This window comes from Poecilia reticulata, linkage group LG21 (assembly GCF_000633615.1).
Source record: "Poecilia reticulata strain Guanapo linkage group LG21, Guppy_female_1.0+MT, whole genome shotgun sequence".
NCBI lineage: Eukaryota > Metazoa > Chordata > Actinopteri > Cyprinodontiformes > Poeciliidae > Poecilia > Poecilia reticulata.
Window position 1 is genome coordinate 5,519,271 of NC_024351.1, and position 21,323 is coordinate 5,540,593.

The 21,323-nt window shown below is 38.3% G+C and overlaps 1 protein-coding gene across 1 annotated transcript; it reads left to right on the forward strand.

The window, feature by feature from the left end:
• The first annotated feature begins 11,101 nt into the window (after positions 1-11,101).
• On the forward strand, positions 11,102-20,489 carry btbd9 (BTB (POZ) domain containing 9). The gene is made up of 11 exons (XM_008397172.1): positions 11,102-11,288; positions 11,589-11,797; positions 12,887-13,250; positions 13,833-14,100; positions 14,175-14,394; positions 14,597-14,716; positions 16,543-16,652; positions 16,764-16,953; positions 17,249-17,356; positions 18,375-18,453; positions 18,611-20,489. The coding sequence occupies exons 2-11, from the start codon at positions 11,613-11,615 to the stop codon at positions 18,806-18,808; spliced, it is 1,842 nt and encodes a 613-aa protein (XP_008395394.1). The 5' UTR covers positions 11,102-11,288; positions 11,589-11,612; the 3' UTR covers positions 18,809-20,489.
• The last annotated feature ends 834 nt before the right edge of the window (positions 20,490-21,323 follow it).

Below are 21,323 nucleotides of genomic sequence, written 5' to 3' on the forward strand. Positions count from 1 at the left end.
CTTCTCGGACTCGACCGCATCTGGTCTTGGTCTTGTCTTGGTCTCGGGTTAGGTGGTCTTGACCACAACACTGCAAACCAGACTGAACTCAGCAAGTCATATGAACATATCTGGAATATTAAATAAGCTATTTTGTGAAAAGGAACAAATTATTGTTACTACATTTGACCCTCAGTGTTTGATTTAGGGACACAAACATCCTGAAATACTTCAGACTCCTTCTAAAAACTCTCATTACTGCCTATTTTAATAATTCAAACACCAAATATACTTTTATATCCACAACCAGAACAGGTAACATCCAGTCAGCCTTCTTTATCTCCACTCTTTGGTTTACAGATAATCAGCATTAAATAAAATGAACAGTCCTCCTGGATTGTATCATTAAGTATTTAATGTTCTCATGCTGCATTTTCTTTACAATGTTTTTAGAAATGCTCAATTTTATATGTGTTTTATAAAAACAATCTGCAAATAGGCAATTTAAGAATAATTTGAAGTCACAATCCACAGAAAAATCTACAAATACAGAACCATAAATAGTCAAGGGCTGCTGTAAAACAATGTATCACATTTTGATTGGTCAGCTGAATTATTGTTTGTATTTCATATTTTTGTTTTTATTATTTTTGTGATAGTTTTTGTCTTTATCCTGTTTTCTAATTTCAAATTAATTTGTTGTCATTTACATTATTATTATTATTATTTGATACTTAAATTCTTTGGACTGTTTTCTGACCCGCGTGGTTATTACAATTTATCTGAATGAAGCTAAATATACCATAAATTGCTATATTTTAAATAATAAAAAACAACAGCTTCCTAAAATGTAGCAGCAACTTACTTTCTGATCAGTTTCCAGACAAAATGTTCTCTTTTATTTAAAAATTTATTTATTTTTTTACTTTGTTCTGCAGAGCTTTATGAATTAATTATATCAGCCTCAGTCAAGCAGTAATCGAACAACTTATTTACTGCCACCTAGAGACATATTTTAGGTACTACATCATCAAGTTGTATGACGTAGTACCTTAAATGTACTCCTACTACATCAACTTATCTTATCCTTCATGTCTTTTAAAGCGAGATTTCCGCCCATGTCTACAAGCTCAACATCAGCTTTGCTTCTTCAAAACAGTTTTTGTTCCACTTTGATCCAAGATGTTGTCTTTCTGTGCATGATGTCACATGTTTGTTTTAGAGTTTTTTACTGTGTTTATATGTTTTATTGCTCTGAAAAATAGATTAAAAGTCATAAAGAGACATCCTCTTTATTTAAAAATTAAATACTTCCTAAAATGATCGGAATTAACTTTGTTCAGAAAGTTTATACACACAAGCAAGACATTTGACTTATAATAAACATTTAGAATATTTTTGATACACACAGCATTTTTATAACAACTGAAAGTAACACAGTTTCCTCATTGCACTATAAAACTGCAACACATGCCTGGAAAACATATCATACCCCTTTAAAAATCTGCGCTCTTCTGTGCTGATTGATTCATTTTTCTGTTTGCACATTTTCACTTAATCTTTTGGTATAAAAACAAGATGGAAGAAAAAACTTCATAAGTGCAAAATACTGACTTTAGTGTCCAGGTCAAAATATTTAGCATCAAAACAACTTGAAGAAAAATCAATGATAAAACAAAATGATTTCTACAGTTATTCTTCCTCAACACATATTTATTTTTCCCTGATATTAAATGTTACTTTAATATTTTTGTAAATGAAGTTGTAATCCGTGGAGGCTAAAGAGAGTCACATTTTAAACATGTCAAAGAATAAATGCATAAATGGTACATTAACTTCTGAAAATCAGAATAAAAACAGTTTAATGAATAGATTCTTACTATCCAGATAAAATGTCTGCTTCTATTTCCTGGTTCTGTGCTGTCAAATCAAATAACTTAATTTCCCTTTTTGATTAATAAAGTATTTTTGAACTGAATTGAATTTAGTTTAAAATAACAGCATCTCTACTGCCACCTACTGTCCGTTTAGAGGTTCTACATCATTGCTTGGTTTATTATCAGGTTTATTMATGTATTTTTATGGTGTGTTTTATATTTTTTGAAGTTTTTATTATTTACTTTATTTAAAAGTTTGTTTTTCTTTTACATTTTCTCGGTTGCAGTAAAACAGCTCATGGTTTTATTTGAGTTTCAAAAATATTCATATTGAAAACAAGGGGGCGCTGCTGCCCACTTTGGATTTCTTATGGTGAAATTTAGCTTTGGTGTAAAACATAAAAATATTTCGCCATCACATTTTTAATCAACACAGCACGCAAGCTTATTCATAAATACATCATACATGTTATAATAAGACACYTAAGTAATTTAAAAATACTATACAAAATATTGATTAAAGCTGATTAAAGTAGATCAAGTGAACTGTGTCAATTTGTGATGTAAATTCCCAGCAGATCATTCTGGCTTAAAAATGAAGACTGCAAACGATGACCAAACGTTTCTGTTTCAAACCACAATCTGGTGTGAAACTTCACAGCTCGAATGAAGAAGTTAAAAAATAAGTTCAGGAAGTWGAAACATCGAGGGTKAAGAGCTCAAGTTYYCAYWGWKGTTCAGGAAGCAGAGAGACGACGAAGCAGAAAGAAGCCATGGAGGATTCAACGTGGAGGAAAATGTTTCTGTTTCTCATCCTGCAGTTTACAGGTGAGACTATGAACAACTACAGTTTATTAAATTATCTTCATTTCATCATTAATGTAACTGATTCATCGATGCATCATGTTGGTAGTTTCGTAAAGCAGAACCCGAGTTTAACTTCCTGTTGATCCGGATCTAGAGGATGTAAAATATCTCTGCAGTTATTCTTTATTTATATTTCTTATGTGGATATTTCTGCTTCATGTCATCAGGAGCTCTGAGCCAACATCGCTTACTCTCCTCCACTGTCAGAGCTGGAGATGACGTCACTTTGTCTTGTGAAAATGTGATCAAGGCTCACAGTAACTGTGACACAACAATCTGGAACTACAAAAAACGAGGTCAACCAGCTGAAGAGTTAGTTGGTCTTGGGCAGGTTATGAATACCAGATCAGACAGACTGAGTGTTTCTGCAAACTGTTCTCTGGTTGTAAAGAACGTCACAGATGAGGATGTTGGCTGGTACAGCTGCAGACAGTATGTATCAAGAAGTCAATCAGGTCCAGATGCTTCAGTTCGTCTTTCTCTCGTTCGCTGTGAGTATTATAAAATATTTTCATCTTCTGATTTTAGTAACAACAACCTGCTGACAGCAGAATCATAATTTCATAACCTGAAGTAACCATAGTTACTCTGCTTTTCTGTTTCAAATCCTCCTCGGTGACGGAACAAGAGAACCAGAACAGAGTGACATTATTCTGCTCTGTGGTGACGGATGAACAATGTAAACACTCAGTGAAGTGGTTGTTTAGTGGTAAGAATGTGGATAAAAACAGCAAAGAAATAACAGAATCATCATCTTCCTGCTCTGCTGCTGTCGCCTTCCAGACGTCTCATTACATTTACACATCAAGGTTTAACGCGTTCAAGTGTGAAGTAAAGATTGAAGATAAAGTTCAGCTTTTTACCTTCAGCTCTCGTCCATCAGGTGAGAAATTATGACAACTAGTTTAAAGGCTCTTCTAGATATTTTAATTATATTAAGCAAATATCTATAAAAAATATTGTTGACTTATGTTCCTTTTTTAGAAAATGACAAAACAACGACCACAACATCAGTCTATAGAGACGGAGGGACAAACAAACCGTTTGCTGAAAAAATGGAACAAAGTGAGTCTTAAATTATCAATTAGTGACATGTTTAAACAACAAATGAAGTTTATTAGTTTTAAAGCTTTAAATATTGCAGCTTTATGTCTTTCATTATAGTTTGCTTTCATGCAGTTTTAACTGATTTTCCACCAATCAAAGTTGTTGTTCCAGTTTCTCTGCTTGTATCTGACCAGAACCTGCAGACTGGTGGAGGTTCCTGTCTGGTTCTGTGGGTTTGGCTGCTCTGATAGCAGCTGTGGTGATCATCAGCATCTGGGCCAGAACTAAAGGTCAGAGTATCAACAGGTCATTGTGAAAACTGGACAAACATGCAGAGTTTTTAGAAAACCTGAAGCTTTGTTCTTCTGTTTTAGGGAGGAAAACCCATCTGGATGAAAACGCTGTGAGTTTTTAAACTAAATATGAATAATTTGTTTTTAGTTTCTTTTCCTTCAGAGTGAAGGAAATGTGACCTGAGTAAATGTATCTGCCAGGACGATGTGAGGAGCTGGAGTTTAGTTAATCATGCAGGAAACTATAAAAACACCAGCTGCTTGATTTAGCCATGATTTCAAATAGATCAATTCTGATCTAAGTGCTAAATTAATAGTAAACTGATCATATATTTCCTCTACATTGATCTCTTTTATGAATGTCAGATGTGAATAAATTGTTTGTGTTTCTCTCAGGTGCGTCAGGATGAATGTGAAGCTGCTCTGAACTATGAAAACACCAGAACTTCTTCAGTTTGACCTTCCAGCTTTTCTCCGACTCAGCAGATCTAGAAACTAAACATCAGCAGGTTTTATGTTTTAATTTTATCTGTTGTAATAAAAAACTGCTTCACGTTAAATATGTCAAAGAATAACAGCTGAAATGTTACAACATCTTAAAATAAGGGTTAGCATAAGAAGAGATTAATGAGCAGATTATTTTTCAGATAAAATATCAATTTTGTTAATAGATAATTCAAAAAATTAATTATTTCCTGCTTTGTGTTGCAGAGCGTCATAAATTGATGATGTCATCCTGATGAGTAAAGCAGTAACTGAACAGTGTGGAGGATTATATTTTCTCCATGCTGAGTTTGTGATGCATGAGGCTGAAGAAGTCAGTGAGTTGAATTCATGAAGTCCGTTTATTAAAATACAGCTGGTCCATTTCTCATGCTACCTTTAGAACAAAATGGGATCAAATAAAAGTTTTCCATTCCCTTTGTTAGCTTCTATCTAAGCTACGCCCTAAACAGGGCGTCCAGTGTGTCATAACCTTTAACCTCAGCTTTGAGGGCGGTTCCTAACATGTCATTTCCTTTAGCTTTAGTTTTGCAACTAACTAAAAGAAAAGAAAAACAGAATAATTTATTCTCAACAGCAGCATATTTACTGCCACCTACAGTCAGATTTACATCATCGCTTCATATCAGGTTCATCAGTTAGTTTATCATCCAGTGATCAGAAGTTTCCCTGAGCTCCATGAGGGATAGTTATAGATCCGTTATAGATTTCCACCCCTGCCAGCATGCCTAGGTGGGCCCCATATGGGGGAAAGGAGGGCTGATATATGGGTCCCATATGGGTTTGCCCATGTAGGCTCTGGCCCTACATGGGCAAACCCATGTGGGGCCACCATGGAACCCGCGGACAAACCCATATGGGACCCATCTGGTCTGCCCTTTGTCGAGTGTAAACATTTGTCCTTTTAATCCGCCTTAAATTGTCAGCATTTGGTGCATTGTGTAATATGTTAAGCAAATGTTGTTTTGGATTTATTTGCTTTGCTTTTATTACCCAAAATGAGGCATGATGCTGCCATTACCATGCATAGTTAACCGTATATGTTCTGTTCTTATCTACTTGTTGGTCTGTTTGCACATTTCTATGGAACAATATAGAGAAATAAAACTTTTCCAGAGGTTCAAAACTCACTTTTTAATTATTTTTGGATTATTTTTTCCTTTACGTGTGAAGCAGCTGAAATGACTTGTATTGTGAATTGACATTTTGTTAATAAACTTAAATTATGTAACACAATGCAGTGTCTTTAATTTGTAGAATTGATTCTTTATTAGTTGTTGTTGACATCTGATCAACCTTAGCCTGTTGGTGAGTTAAACAGAACTTCTTATCATTAATTTACAGATAATTTGTCAAAATGTTTGGGGATAACAATCTAATTTTTTATCTTGAATTTTAGACTATATTCAGTTTTAAACTTAGCAGACACAGCTTTAGATGCAGTAAATGGTTGCATGATGCTGCTGTTACACCAGTGGTTCTTAACCTGGGTTCGATCGAACCCCAAGGGTTCGGTTAGTCGGTCTCAGGGGTTCGGCGGAGCCTCTGACGCGGAGGTAAAGACACTTATGTAAAGTCGTGACGACGCGCCGCTTCGCCATCACTTGCAGCAGAGGATCACGTTACATTGCTTAGCCAATCAGAAGATCACGTTACATTGCTTAGCCAATCATARGATCACGTTACATTGCTTAGCCAATCAGAGGATCACGTTACATTGCTTAGCCAATCAGAGCTGCGGAGGAGCCCTGATTGAAGGAGCTCCTCTCTCAGCATGGATTTCAACTTGTGTCTTTATTTACTTCAGCAAAACTCAGTTTTTACCAAATTCTATAGTCTAAATCTGCTCCTTAGTCGCATCTTTTCGGGGTTGGTACTGCCTCTAGTGGTGTGGGGGTGGTAACACAGCTAATATAATTACGTTACTAAATCAGAATACCGCAAAGTATTTTGTGTGTCGGGAGGGGGGGTTGGAATAAGAAGGGTTCGGTGAATGCGCATATGAAACTGGGGGGTTCGGTACCTCAAAAAAGGTTAAGAACCACTGTGTTACACAGAGACTGAAGTCATTTTACCACATTCAGAGCTGCTGCTTCTGCCACCACATTCTCATGAAAATACTTCCTGTTTTAATGATCGCAGACAGAAGGAGAGCAGAAAACATCTTCAGATCTGCATGAATCCACCCCAAGTTCTCACACCAGAATATTTACCTTCTGCATCAACACAAAACGTAGCAGAGCAGTAAACCGAAAAAACGATCATGAAGGTCATTTTTAACATTGATACTCAACAAATTGGGTAAAATGCAGTCAATTGTTACACACATTTTTAACCACATATGTTCAAACAATCAACCTCTTCCTGTTTTCAAAAAATGGCTCCACTTTATCACATGTTACACCGTGGGAATCGATTAGTTTTTATATTAATAAATTCAAGACAAATATTTTTTTAGTATTTACTGATTGGTATTTTTTACTCTTTATGTAACAGTTTTATTTATTTGCATTACACTTTTTAGATTCTGTAAAACATTTTCCGTGAAAGTTTAAAATGTAAACACTCCTTATCATATAGTACTTGCTCATATTGAACACAAGGGGGCGCCAGTTACTTTGATTGTTCTCAGCATGATTTCTGTTCAGAAATGTTAAAAATCAATAATTAGTATATCAGTAGATATATTCAGTAAGATTTTTAATCCATTTTAGCATTAAAACACTTTTTCATTAACCCTTTCTTAGACCTTTGTGTAAATATTAATATCTTAATATGGACATTTTGATCAATGTTTCCTAAATCCATTATTTTTGTCACTAATCCACAATAAGATCATGTCCAGTTAGATGAGTCCCTTTATCTATTTTTGTTGTAAATTTACAGCATGTCAGTGTCTTAAACACACAGCAGCTCATACTGGTTACAAAATGAAGGTTACAGAAACTGACCAAACATTTCTACATTCAACCACCAGCTGTGGTGCAAAGCGTTGCAGCTTCCATGACGAAGCTAAAATCTGAATAAGTTCAGGAAGTAGAAACATCGTGGGTTAAGAGCTTAAGTTTTCATAGTTGTTCAGGAAGCAGAGAGACGACGAAGCAGAAAGAAGCCATGGAGGATTCAACGTGGAGGAAAATGTTTCTGTTTCTCATCCTGCAGTTTACAGGTGAGACTATGAACAACTACAGTTTATTAAATTCTCTTCATTTCATCATTAATGTAACTGATTCATCGATGCATCATGTTGGTAGTTTCATGAAGCAGAACCTGAGTTTAACTTCCTGTTGATAATCTAGAGGATGTAAAATGTCTCTGCAGTTATTCTTTATTTATATTTCTTATGTGGATATTTCTGCTTCATGTCATCAGGAGCTCTGAGCCAACATCGCTTACTCTCCTACACTGTCAGAGCTGGAGATGACGTCACTTTGTCTTGTGAAAATGTGATCAAGGTTCACAGTAACTGTGACACAACAACCTGGAACTACAGCAACTCATCAAGACAAACTGAAGAGTTAGTTGGTCATGGGAAGGTTATGAATACCAGATCAGACAGACTGAGTGTTTCTGCAAACTGTTCTCTGGTTGTAAAGAACGTCACAGATGAGGATGTTGGTTTGTACAGCTGCAGACAGTATGTATCAGGAAGTCAATCAGGTCCAGATGCTTCAGTTCGTCTTTCTCTCGTTCGCTGTGAGTATTATAAAATATTTTCATCTTCAGCTTTTAGTGACAACAACCTGCTGACAGCAGAATCATAATGTTATCTAATTATGATAACATTATCACCTGAAGTAACCATAGTTACTCTACTTTTCTGTTTCAAATCCTCCTCAGTGACGGAACAAGAGAACCAGAACAGAGTGACATTAACCTGCTCTGTGGWGACGGATGAACAATGTAAACACTCAGTGAAGTGGTTGTTTAGTGGTAAGAATGTGGATAAAAACAACAACGCTTTTACAGAATCATCATCTTCCTGCTCTGCTGCTGTCGCCTTCCAGACGTCTCATTACATTTACACATCAAGGTTTAACRCGTTCAAGTGTGAAGTAAAGACAGAAGATAAAGTTCAGCTTTTTACCTTCAGCTCTCGTCCATCAGGTGAGAAATTATGACAAATTTACACAAATATATTAATCACATAAAACAATTTTTTCTAAGAAGCATTGTTGCAACACGTCCTCCAGATGGGGAACAAAGTAAGTTTTACTTGTTCACATTTAGTGTTGCTTTTAATCACAAATTAACCTCAGAATGATTCTTTTAWTGACATTTCACTTTCCCCACCAGGTTTTCTGTGGTTGTACATCACTCTGCCTCTGCTTCTACTGGCCTTGATAATAACTCTGTTCATCCTGTTAAAGAGAACTAGAGGTGAGTTTTAAGTCCAAGACATTCAGTTAAACTGAATTTAACTTCTGAAGAAACTTAAGAGGCTAATCTGAAATATKTTTCTTTTTTTAGGCCGCAAAGCTAAACAAACTTCCAATGACGTGAGTTTAAAAAATGTTCTTGTTTTACTTTACAAAATGTAAAGAAAGAGACAATTATAGGAAGTTTGTTGCAGATAAACATGTATGAAATTGATTATTATCTTGTTTATCTCAGGATATATGACGTCTGAATTTAGTTCCACTTTGGTTGTAAAATATCTGAAATAGCATTTTGAAAAACTGACCCAGATTAATCTGACTGTATGTTTCTACAGGGTGTAACTCTTAGAGCTGCAGAGACTCAATCTGCCTCTGAAAATCAGCAACATAAATGACCTCTCTAGTTCCCTAAAATCTATGTAAATGCTGCTCGTTGTAGAAGATTGTTTAAAAATTAAGCTGAAGATTCTGTGAGCTGCTGTGTGACAGAAAAAGGAAAATGTGAAACGAGAAGTGAAAAGAGAGCTATCTTGAGACATAAGCTACACTGTTTAGGAGAAGTAACATGTCTGCATGCATCACCTGTTCCTGAGCRGTTCTCACTCTCTGCAGGTTGATCAAGAAAATGGAGTTTCCTACGCCTCCATCAGCTACACCAAGAAGTCCAGCGGCAGCAGGGTAACACGTCTCTGTTCTTGTTTCTAACTTGTCAATTATATAGAAAGTTGCATATTTGAAAGTTGCATATTTGACCATGTGCATCTTGCAAAAGAGAACATTTGACCTAAAAGTGGACACAGTCTGTATACGTCTGTATACATTTAGAATGTTTGAATTTCTTTATCCTGTGTTATTCAAAGTTATTGTAGGTCTTGTTTTAATTTAGAAATTCATTTGCAACATAAATATGATGTGTGTATGCAAACCTCTGACCAGAGCTGCTGCTTCTTTTCTGTTTCTGCAGGATAAAAATGATGAAGGTGAAGCTGTGACATACAGCACCATGAAAGCTCCAGACATGGATCCCAGCAGCCTCTATGCTTCCATCAAGAAACCAAACAAACAGTCTGAGGTCCCATGAAGGAGCTAAATGCTAGATTTACTGTTACAGGCGTGCATTGTTGAAAAAAGGGGGAAATGTCTCATTATTAATTTAGATAACTGCATAAAAGAGTGAAAATAATGTATATTGCACTTGTTTAGCTGTGCTATGGTTGATTACTATGACTTACCAAGTTTAACCAAGTTTTGCAATGTTTGTTTTGTTTTAAATTCCAATTTCAAACTGAAAACCAGGAATTTTATTTTGCAGGTTCAGTGTTTAATATTTATTTATTTATTCATTTCATTCCATTTTGTCTGAGCCTGAAGAAATGGATGTGATATAATTAGTATTTTAGTATCATAAGTGACTCCGTCCAGCAGAGTAACTGAGATGCGGAACTGTAAAAGTCTTAACAGCTGTCGTCATTTTGAAGCTGCACACAAAAGGAGAACAGCTCTCTAACCCTCAAGTTAGAGGGGAAGTCATATTTCTTAAAAGAAGCCACCATCTTAGAGAAGTAGATGTGTGCAAAGAGACGCTTTGAGAGCTAAAGTTTGCACAGAAACTCATTTGTTTAATCATTTATTGGTGATCCTTGTAAGGGACTGATGATTGGTATGATTTTTAGAGAAGTCCTTTTATTTTCTGCTAGAATAATTACAGGTTTCCGGATAATAAAGCTCATTTCTTACATCGTGTTTGAGTGATGCCACCTGCTGGTGAAATGTGAATACAGTTTACATGTGAAGGGGTGTGTATTAATGCCTTGTGCTGTTTTTGTCCATAAAATTCAAGAGAAAATTAAGCTCTCCATTTTTATTGTATTTGTATATATGTTTAATAAAGAAGACAAGACAATTTTGTTGACTAATTTTTATGACTGGAGAAAATCAATAAACCACAAAAGATAAATAGACCATAAAATGCAATGAAGAAAAGTTTATATACAACATATAATCTGCTATCATAGAAACTGAAGAACAAGTTAATTTAATTTGAAAATGGATGAGAAAAGATAAATSAAGTTGTTTGGTCAGGCTCCTGTTGTCTCCTTTTCAGATTTGATGTGTAAAACGTTCTCCAATCCACGAGGTGGCGCTGCGGTTTATGTTCAAACTGTGGCAGGAACCGGAAGTTTTCCTCCGTGGTAACAGTATCAATTTCCAGTGTTGTGATGTCGGCCGAACCTTGAATTTTTGCTGGGTTTTATTTTATTTTTCAAATCGCGAACAATTAACTCCGTCTTTATTTATCAAAACAGCTGAAAACACAACCGGAAGTGGCTGTTAGTAGTTCGGTAAGTTTTAAACGCAGAATTGCATTAACAAACGATCCTGGTGATCAGTTAGCCGTTTGTTAGCGGCTACAAACCGGCACAGTCTATGAAATATCACTTTCTTGTGTTTAATATTTTACATGTGCTAACATATATGAACTGTTGGGTAAAACATTTGTTGTTTAATCACATATTTCTTGCTGAACCGCCGAGTTCAGTGTTGTTAGCATGTAGCATGCTAACGGTGGGAGGTTCCAGAAAATGTCCAGTCTGCTTCAGGTTTCAGTCACTGGGTTTGTTTGCATGTCTGCTCTGTGTCAGATGTGTCTGGGGAAACCTTAGACCATGAGCAACAGTCACCCTCTGCGGCCTCTGGCCTCCGTGTCGGAGATCGACCACATCCACCTGCTGTCGGAGCAGCTCGGGGTTCTGGTGGTGGGAGAGGAGTACAGCGACGTCACCTTCGTTGTGGAGGGGAAGAGGTTCCCGGCGCACCGGGTCATCCTGGCTGCTCGATGCCACTACTTCAGGTACCAGTCCAGGTCCATCGGTCCTGCTGTTTTTCTATGGGATCTCTGCAATTGGTGGGCTTTAATTAAACTTCTGAAATACTACATGAAGTAGTTTTCTATAAAAACTAAATATATTTGTTTTGAAATAATCATGTTTATTGTCTCTTCTTGCCATGAGACACATTATGTTGCTGACATGACATGCACCAATTTAAGTTGAATAGATTCAAATTTCATTCTGAAAAAGCATAGCTACAACTGAAACATTTCCACTAGTATTTAATTCAGTTAAAAATGTTGTTTATACCAAAAGTTTATTTTTATCGTACCATCCAAGGATATTCAAAAATTAGTTGTGGATGGTGATGCTGTGGGCTGAAGTGGTCTCCAGTAGCAGTCAGTCTTACAACTAATCTGAAGATACCTTCATGCTAACAGGTCAATATCAGGGCAGTAGAGATGATATTCCTCAGTAACATGACCTGGAAGAAACCATCAGTTCTTGGCTAGCACTGCTAATCCACCTCATTTGCTTTGGCGCTCCTCTTTACATCTCTGTCTGGCTGTTTGGTCATAAAGGCGGGCAGAGAGATGTTGGAGTAGGGGGATATGATCTATGCCCATTATGACGAGAGGTTTTGAACTTTCTCTGGTTGTTAAAAACATTGTTGTCATGGCTGCGCATCAACAAAAGCAATGTCTCAACCAAACTTCTCAGTGTAACAGGTTTACTCCCACATGCTGCCATTATGAGCAGTGTAGTTCTATATAGAATAGACATTACATGAATACCCACCCTTCATATACTTGGCGTGTAGCTAAATTATTTAGAAATATCTGGTTCCAGTTTTAATTTCTGGACATAAATATTGTAAATAAGGTCTCGGCTTATCAAAGATGATCTGTTTTTTCCCTGCAGATTAAATGATTATATTGTTTTGGACATAAATGATCATAATCTATGGTCCTCATACACCTGATTCTGTTCTTATCAGTCTTGTTCCTTCAGCTTTTAAGAATTAATTTCCCTGTATAGCCGTCTACATCCATGAGTTATATATCGACTGTTAAATGCAGTTATTGCTCTGATCTCTGTGGCTGCTTCAGGGCCTTGCTGTACGGTGGGATGAAGGAGTCCCAGCCCCAGGCTGAGGTTCGTTTGGAGGAGACCCGGGCCGAAGCGTTCTCCATGCTGCTGAACTACCTGTACACGGGCCGGGCCAGCCTCAGTTCTGCCCGGGAAGAGGTGCTGCTGGACTTCCTGGGCTTGGCTCACCGCTACGGCCTGCAGCCTCTGGAGGACTCCACCTGCGAGTTCCTGCGCACCATCCTGCACATCAACAACGTGTGTCTGGTGTTCGACGTGGCCAGCCTGTACTGCCTGAGCGTGCTCAACGAGGCATGCTGCTCGTACATGGACAGACACGCGCCAGAGGTTCTCAACTCTGACGGCTTTCTGTCGCTCTCCAAGGTAACATGATGGAGCTCATTACTCTCTGCTGCAGTCCAGAGAAAACATTCACACAAGCTGTGTAGGTCCATTTAACATTTTTATTTGTATTTTAGAATAATCTGCTCTGATTGTTATTTCTTATGTCATTATTGCTCTGAAAAGTTCCAACATTATGTCAGGTTATCTCTACAACTCATTTTTATTATTTGATTGTATTCTTGTCCTATAATACACTAAATTATAAAGTTTGACATAATATTAAAAGCAAAGTTTTAGGGCTGCAGCTAACAATTAATTGATTATTCTGTCTGTTATTTTGACAATTAATCAGATATAAAATTTCCATATTCTGCTGAGTTTTCATTTAACAGCTTAAGTTTTTTTTATACAATATTTAAAGTATGTTAAAATATATAAATAAATTAACAATTAAATTCATTTTTTATATTTGTTGTTCTTCCAGCAGATGGTCTTTGTCTGAGGACATTAATCGATTCCTAAATTAGTTAACAATTATTTCAATCATTGATCATTTTATTAATGGTTTCAGCTCTGTTGGCTTTTTAAATCCCACCTGTGCTTCATTTGAATGTCCTCCAGGTGGCGCTGCTGACTGTGGTCCGTCGGGACTCGTTTGCTGCCAGTGAGAAGGAGATCTTCCAGGCTCTGTGCCGGTGGTGCCAGCAGCACGAGGACGGGGTGGACACACAGGAAGTGATGTCAGCGGTGCGGCTGCCGCTCATGACTCTGACGGAGATGCTGAACGTTGTGCGGCCGTCCGGCCTGGTGAGCCCCGACGACCTGCTGGACGCCATAAAGAGCCGCTCAGAGAGCCGCAACATGGACCTGAACTACCGGGGAATGCTCAGTGAGTTCTGCTCTGTCCGGACCCGCAGGGCGGATTCAGCCTTTCTACATCACTGTCTCTGTGTCTGATCCCAGTCCCGGAGGAGAACATCGCCACCATGAAGCACGGAGCGCAGGTGGTCAAAGGAGAGCTGAAGTCGGCTCTGCTGGACGGAGACACGCAGAACTACGACCTGGACCACGGCTTCTCCAGACACCCCATCGAGGAGGACGGTCGCTCCGGCATCCAGGTCAAACTGGGCCAGCCGTCCATCATCAACCACATCCGGCTGCTGCTGTGGGACAGAGACAGCCGGTGAGACGGCCTGCATCACCAAAAGAAGTTCAACTCTGGCTGATAACTGTTGCTTTTAGAAATGTTACATGATTTAGTTTATCTAGAACATCTGCTCAGTTTGAGGCACGGACTGATTTAACTGGTTACATCCTCATTCTAAAGACAGTTAAACCAGTTTTCAGTAAATCTAACCAGTAGGTTATGACATTGACTGTTTCAGGTCGTACTCGTACTACATCGAGGTTTCCATGGATGAGCTGGACTGGGTGCGGGTCATCGACCACTCCAAGTACCTCTGCAGATCGTGGCAGAATCTGTACTTCACACCACGAGTTTGCAGGTAAACTAAACTTTTATGTTTCTCCTGGTTCAGTTCCTGTTTCAGTTCCACTCACTGTGGTTACACCTCAACGGTCTGTTGAATATAACTTGTTAATATTTCCAGATATTCCTGCTAAAAGTTTTGTTTCGCCCTGTAGATGATTTCATGTTCACCAGGTGGAATCTGTAGTGTGACAGTCCTGTAAGATGATGAGTTAAACTATGTGAGCTGAAACTCTGGACGGGTTTATATTGCACATCCATCCATCCATTTTCTTTCACCCTTGTCCCTCAGTGGGGTCGGATGGGTTGCTGGTGCCCATCTCCAGCTAACGTTCCGGGCGAGAGGCGGGGTCACCCTGGACAGGTCACCAGTCTGTCGCAGGGCAACACAGAGACACACAGAGACACACACTCATGCACACACACACTCACACCTAGGGACAATTTGGAGAGGCCAATTAACCTGACAGTCATGTTTTTGGACTGTGGGAGGAAACCGGAGTACCCGGAGAAAACCCACCATGCACAGGGAGAACATGGAGACTCCATGCAGAAAGACCGGGGCCGGGAATCGAACCCAGAACCTTCTTGCTGCAAGGCAACAGCTCTACCAACTGCGCCACTGTGCAGCCCTATATTGCACATATATTAGTAAAAAACAAAAACAATCAATTTAGGCTTGACTTACATTTTTGTTGTAATTGTAATTAAGTTTAATCTTTAGTTATTTGGTTTTATGTTATTTCTAATCTGTTAATCAGTAATTTGATAATGTTGTTTAACTGGGAGTCGCCGTGGAAATCCAACAGCTGATTCTAACGTTACCAGGAACTAGCTCCAGTTGTGATGGATGCAAACAAGCATGATGAGATAACTCATTCACAGCCTTTATATGCTTGCTGCTGCAAACAGTCAGCTTCAGCAGTGATGCTGTTAATGGTATAAAAACAGATTGTCTTCATTACTACAGGATGTATAAGGGAGTTTATGTACAAATGTTTGAGTTTGGACTTTTTCATGCACAGATTTAATGTTTGGCATTTGGCGGTTTAAACTTTTCTTTTATTGCTTGAAAACTTTACAATGTGAGACAGAGTTATTAAAGATCTGTTAATTAGGATGTTTTTGTTCATATTTCTAGATTGAAAAAGATGCATATGAGCTGTTTTTATTTTTAGATAGATCCTGATTCACTGTGTTAAAATTTAAAATTTTTAGAGAAATCAAAAAAGAATATTTTAATATTTTGGAATTTCTATTGAGAGCTGTTGCCTTGCAGCAAGAAGGTTCTGGGTTCGATTCCCGGCCCCAGTCTTTCTGCATGGAGTCTCCATGTTCTCCCTGTGCATGGTGGGTTTTCTCTGGGTACTCCGGTTTCCTCCCACGGTCCAAAAACATGACTGTCAGGTTATTTGGCCTCTCCAAATTGCCCCTAGGTGTGAGTGTGTGTGTGTTTGGTTGTGTGTCTCTGTGTTGCCCTGTGACAGACTGGTGACCTGTCCAGGTGACCCCGCCTCTCGCCCGGAACGTTAGCTGGAGAGGCACCAGCACCTCCTGACCCCACTGAGGGACAAGGGTGCAAGAAAATGGATGGATGGAATTTCTATTGTCTAATTTTTTTAACAGCTGGTTATCTCACTCAAAATAAATGTATTTTAGAAATTAAAAGTGATTTATGTTTTCTTAAAGTGCATAAAAATAAAAAAATGTTGCTCATCCTCTGTAGCATCATGGAACCAAAATGTCTGTGATTTATTTTAGTCTCCTGTTTTTTTGTTGTTTTCTTGTCTTCAGATATTGGATGTTTTTCTTATTAGATTTGTTTTTTTCTTGTGTCTGCAGATATGTTCGCATCGTTGGAACACACAACACTGTCAACAAGGTGTTTCACCTTGTAGCTTTTGAATGCATGTTCACTAACCGACCATGTACGCTGGAGAACGGCCTTGTGGGTAAGTTTGTGGCTGATGTCTTGTTTTATATTATCTGGTTTCATGCGTCAGGACGTTAACGTTCCTCTGAAATCCCTGGACTCAAACGTCACATCCTCCCACTGTTCCCAGTTCCCAGTGAGAACGTCGCCACCATCGCAGCCTGTGCCAGTGTGGTCGAGGGGGTGAGCCGCAGCAGAAACGCCCTGCTGAACGGCGACACTCGGAACTACGACTGGGACTCAGGCTACACATGTCATCAGCTGGGCTCCGGAGCCATCGTCATCCAGCTGGCCCAGCCCTACTCCATCGGATCCTTAAGGTCGGTTATGGGTCGGGTACCGGGTCAGGTTCCAACACCGTATTAAACGGTTCCGCTGTCAGAGACACTTTATCCTACTGTTCCTATGGTAGGAGTTAACAATGCTTTTCTGTTTTTAACTAAAAGTAGTTAAGTTTTTTTTTAAGATGTCTTGTCTTAATATTAGAGGTGTAAACTGAGGAGTGAGTGATATTAATATATGTAAAATCTGCCTTACAGACTTTGAGCTCACATTTCATTCTGTATGTTAAAGTAAATCTGACTTTACTGATCATGTTTCCCTGTGTTGATCCAGGCTGCTCCTCTGGGACTGTGACGAGCGTTCCTATAGTTACTACATTGAAGTTTCCACCAATCAGCAGCAGTGGACGAAGGTGGTCGACTGCACCAGAGTTCCCTGCCAGTGAGGAACTTCTCATTCTTAATGCTCCAACTCCTGCTAAACCTCAGCAGGACTCGGTTTTATCTGAAGCTGTCATGAATTTAAGCTTTTAATGTCATGTTAAATCCTGACAATTAAACAAAGAGCGAGTAAACGTAAGAATACAGATAGAATCGCTGCATTAAAAATTAAGTCTGTCAGAATGGCTCAGTTTTCTTCTAAAATGCAGATATTTACTGTCTAAAATTATTTGTTTGAACTTTTTTTTTTCTTGTTGAAGTTATTTAAAGGGACGGTGTTGTGTATTTTCCAGGCACTCAGTGCAGTTTTATAGAACAAGCATGTAACTATGTTTCCTTCAGCTGTTATAAAAATGCTATGCACATCAAATATGACCTAAAAAAAGGACTTTGCAATTTAATACCTTGAAACTGGGCCAAGGACTTTAGGCAAGGTAGACCAAAGACTCATAACGCTCACAGTAACATGCACCTCTATAGTACCACCAGTAGATGGTGTCTACAGAATTGTGCCATGTTTGATTGCCAACTAGGTTACATTGTTTTTTATTTCTAAATGAGAAACTAGAATCATACTAAACCTAACAAACAGGGTTCTTCAGTAGAATGTTGTAGTGATGTCATTTCCTCCCAAACGGAAACCATTAGATGTTTTCTGGTCACACACATCAATCTCCACAGGCGGAAAGTTTTAAACACACCAGAAAATAATAAAGATGTTGAATGTTTCCATAGCTGGATGATTGTCAGTAATACACAAAATTTGAAATATCCAAGGATGTTTTGCAACTATCATTAAATGGTGGCTGCCCCCTTCTTGGGAAGTTAAATGTGCTGTGAGACTTGGTTATACGGAGCAACAATCAAAGTTTTTTCTGGGTTTTTCCTGAACTGGATCGTTTTCTGCAAATATAAATGAAAGAAAACATATTTGTGATCTGTTGGCTCAATCCTGAAGTAGGATTAAAGGACAAATTAAAGGACAGTGTAAAACTTATTTGTTTTAACATTTGTTGCAGATCATGGCAGACTTTGAAGTTTGAGAATCAGCCCGCTTCCTTCGTCCGTATCGTTGGGACCCATAACACTGCTAACGAGGTACCTGAGCAGCTGAAAATCTGCTTTCTTAACATTCTAGAGAATTATTCTGTTCTCCCTGTTTCTGGTGTCTCTGCTGCCAGTGCAGATCTTTTAAATCTGAACTAGATCTCAGGATGTTTGCTGTGTTTTGACCTCTGCCTTAACGCCTCTGCAGGTTTTCCACTGCGTCCACTTCGAGTGTCCCGCCCAGCTGGACATGAAGGTCACTGAGGGCAGTCCGCTTTCGGATTTGTTTGATTCTGGCTCCACCAACCAGCAGCAGCGACTGCAGCGACCTTCACGCACACACAGCCTGATGCCCACCCAGCCTTCCTCCTCCTCTCCATCCTCTTCCTCACAGTCCCACCATTAAAAGCTCTCAGACCTCTAAATGCCATTTTGCACAGCTTTCACCATCCAGACTGCACTGCTCCGATGCTGCTAAGGTCCATTGTCTCGTTGTTCCAGTCCATCATCCCTCTGTCATGTGTGCAGCAGTAGAGATCTGTGTATCTGTGGCAGCGTACTTTATTTATACCTCCTGTCTTCCCAGTTTTCTGACTGAAACATGGTTTAAATGTACTGACACGTACATTTGATGAAGGTACTTTTTATCCTTTCAGAATCTTGAAGTCCGATTTATTTATTTTTTTCTTCAACGACGAGGCAAACACTGACATGATTATGCCGTACTACTAAAAAAAGCAGTGAGACCAGGTAGGGAAGGGAACAGCTATGTGAATTTGCTAAATTCATACTAATACCTTTGAAGAACAACACAGGATTCAATCCTTATCAAGCTATTTTTTAGGAATTTGTCTTAAAAAAACAGATCCAACTGTCTTTTCTTACCATAAACATAACAGAGTTGCAATCATATATTTTTTAAAGTTTGAAAGCTCATTCTTAGACAAACCCACCAGAGCAGGGAAGTAAAAGCATCTTGTTGCTTTTTAGGTGCAAATAAAACTTAACCGTGTTATGCATTTACATATTGAGTAATAACTGAGAATTTGAATATCAGGCTTTCGTACCCTAAACGAGGCAGATGCTGATGTCTGGTGCCACTTTTGATAAGAATTCACACCATAGATGAATGTTATAAGCATTTAAGTTGCTTAATATAAATAATTGGGATTTAAGTTTGCATAAAGACATAAATCAGGGCTCAGAAGCTCGGACCAAATTAATGTATGCACTAGGGCTGCCTGATGAGAAGAGTGGGAAATATGAGCAGCTGCTGTTCGCACTTTATTTAAGGACACAGAAATAAAGTTTGCAGATTGGATTTTCTGACTGAATTACAGCTCTATAGTTCTGATTGGTTGTCTTTCTATTTGTGAGAACAGTTAATTTAAACTCCTAGTGGTTTCTGGGGGATGTAGTAGGATTTTCTGTTTGAATTTTTATTTAAATAAGCTGTCCTGTGTTTATTTTTTTTGTGTGCATTGTTTTGCACTTTGAGTTTAAAGAAATCAGATTTGTTCAGTGTTGTATTATGAGAAATGACTAGTGCAGTTTTCTCTCTTTCCGCCTCCTCTTTGCAGTGTATAAGATTGATTAGCTGGTTAAAGTCTTCCTCAGCAACTAAACAAAATAGGGCTGTTTATGTTACGGTAGAGATGATTTCCCATAGCTTTATGAATTTTCCTAGTTTAGCTTTTTGCATATATTACGTTTGATCAGTGAAGCTGGTTGTGTTTCTGCACTCATCGTTCTGCAAACTGCTTCTCCGTAATGTGATTTTTAATTTTTGGAGATCAACTGACTATGCTGGTTGTGATTTCTGTGAAGGGGTCCCACTGCTGTGCCCGTGTGGAAAGCTGCTGTTAGCCGTTAGCTGCTGTAGGTGACGTCTTTCATACAGGCGATGCAGTGACCTCGATCTCCTGAGTCCTCAAAGCTTCTGTTACAGAACAAGCTGTGCTGATTGATTAGTTACTATGTGTTCATCATGCTTTAGGCACTAATGCTCTGTTAGCTCATTAGACAATGTTGATGCTACCTAATGAGTGGTTGTTGTTGTCATTAAACTTTTAATAATCTTTGATTTTCAAACTTGAATGGCTCACTGTGGCTTTTTCTTTCAAATGGGTATCAGAACAGTTTTTCTTTCTTTTTTTAAATTGTGCAACACATTTTGGACCCACATGGGTCCCATTTTTTACCCAGAGGAATACTGCATCAAGATTACTAGCGTGGATCCATTGTGAAACCTCCAGATGTCTGCCTGTCCCCTACTTCCATGGGTCCTGTGTTGCAAGTGTTGGATGAAGGTGACTGATAAAATGGGTGAAAGTTTTGGATGCATCAACAATCCTGAAATCCTACTTATGCAAAGTGAAGTTAGTAACACATTTAGAAATGGCTGTAAGTAAATGCATTGTCTACCATTTCTTTCTATCTTTGGCAACATGTAGGTTCAGTGACATCATCTGTATTTCCACCTAAATTCATTGTAGTTTCACGTGAAAAAAGCTTGATATTTCATTGCATCTTGCATCTTTTTGGCTTTTGCAGAAGAAATTTTAACATGGATTTTAAAAACCTTTTTAAAACTTTTCTTTTATAGTTTAACTCACTTAACCACACAAAGCACATCAAACTCTTATTTTTAAAATATCTTTGTTAAATTASTTTGATTTAGTTGTTTAAAACTTTCTGTCTGAGTTTTACACAGGTAAAAACAGATTACAGCAAAGCCAATAATCGCCACTAGGCCGACCTTTTCACAGTCTCGCCTTATTTTGACGTCAGCTGCATTAAAAAAGTAAAATATTTACATTTATTTCCTACTCGGTTTGGTTTTTATCGTGTAATTTTCAGTTTCTTGCTTCATTCTGGTTTCGTGTCTTCGGTCAATATTGACATTTCTGGTTTGATGGACG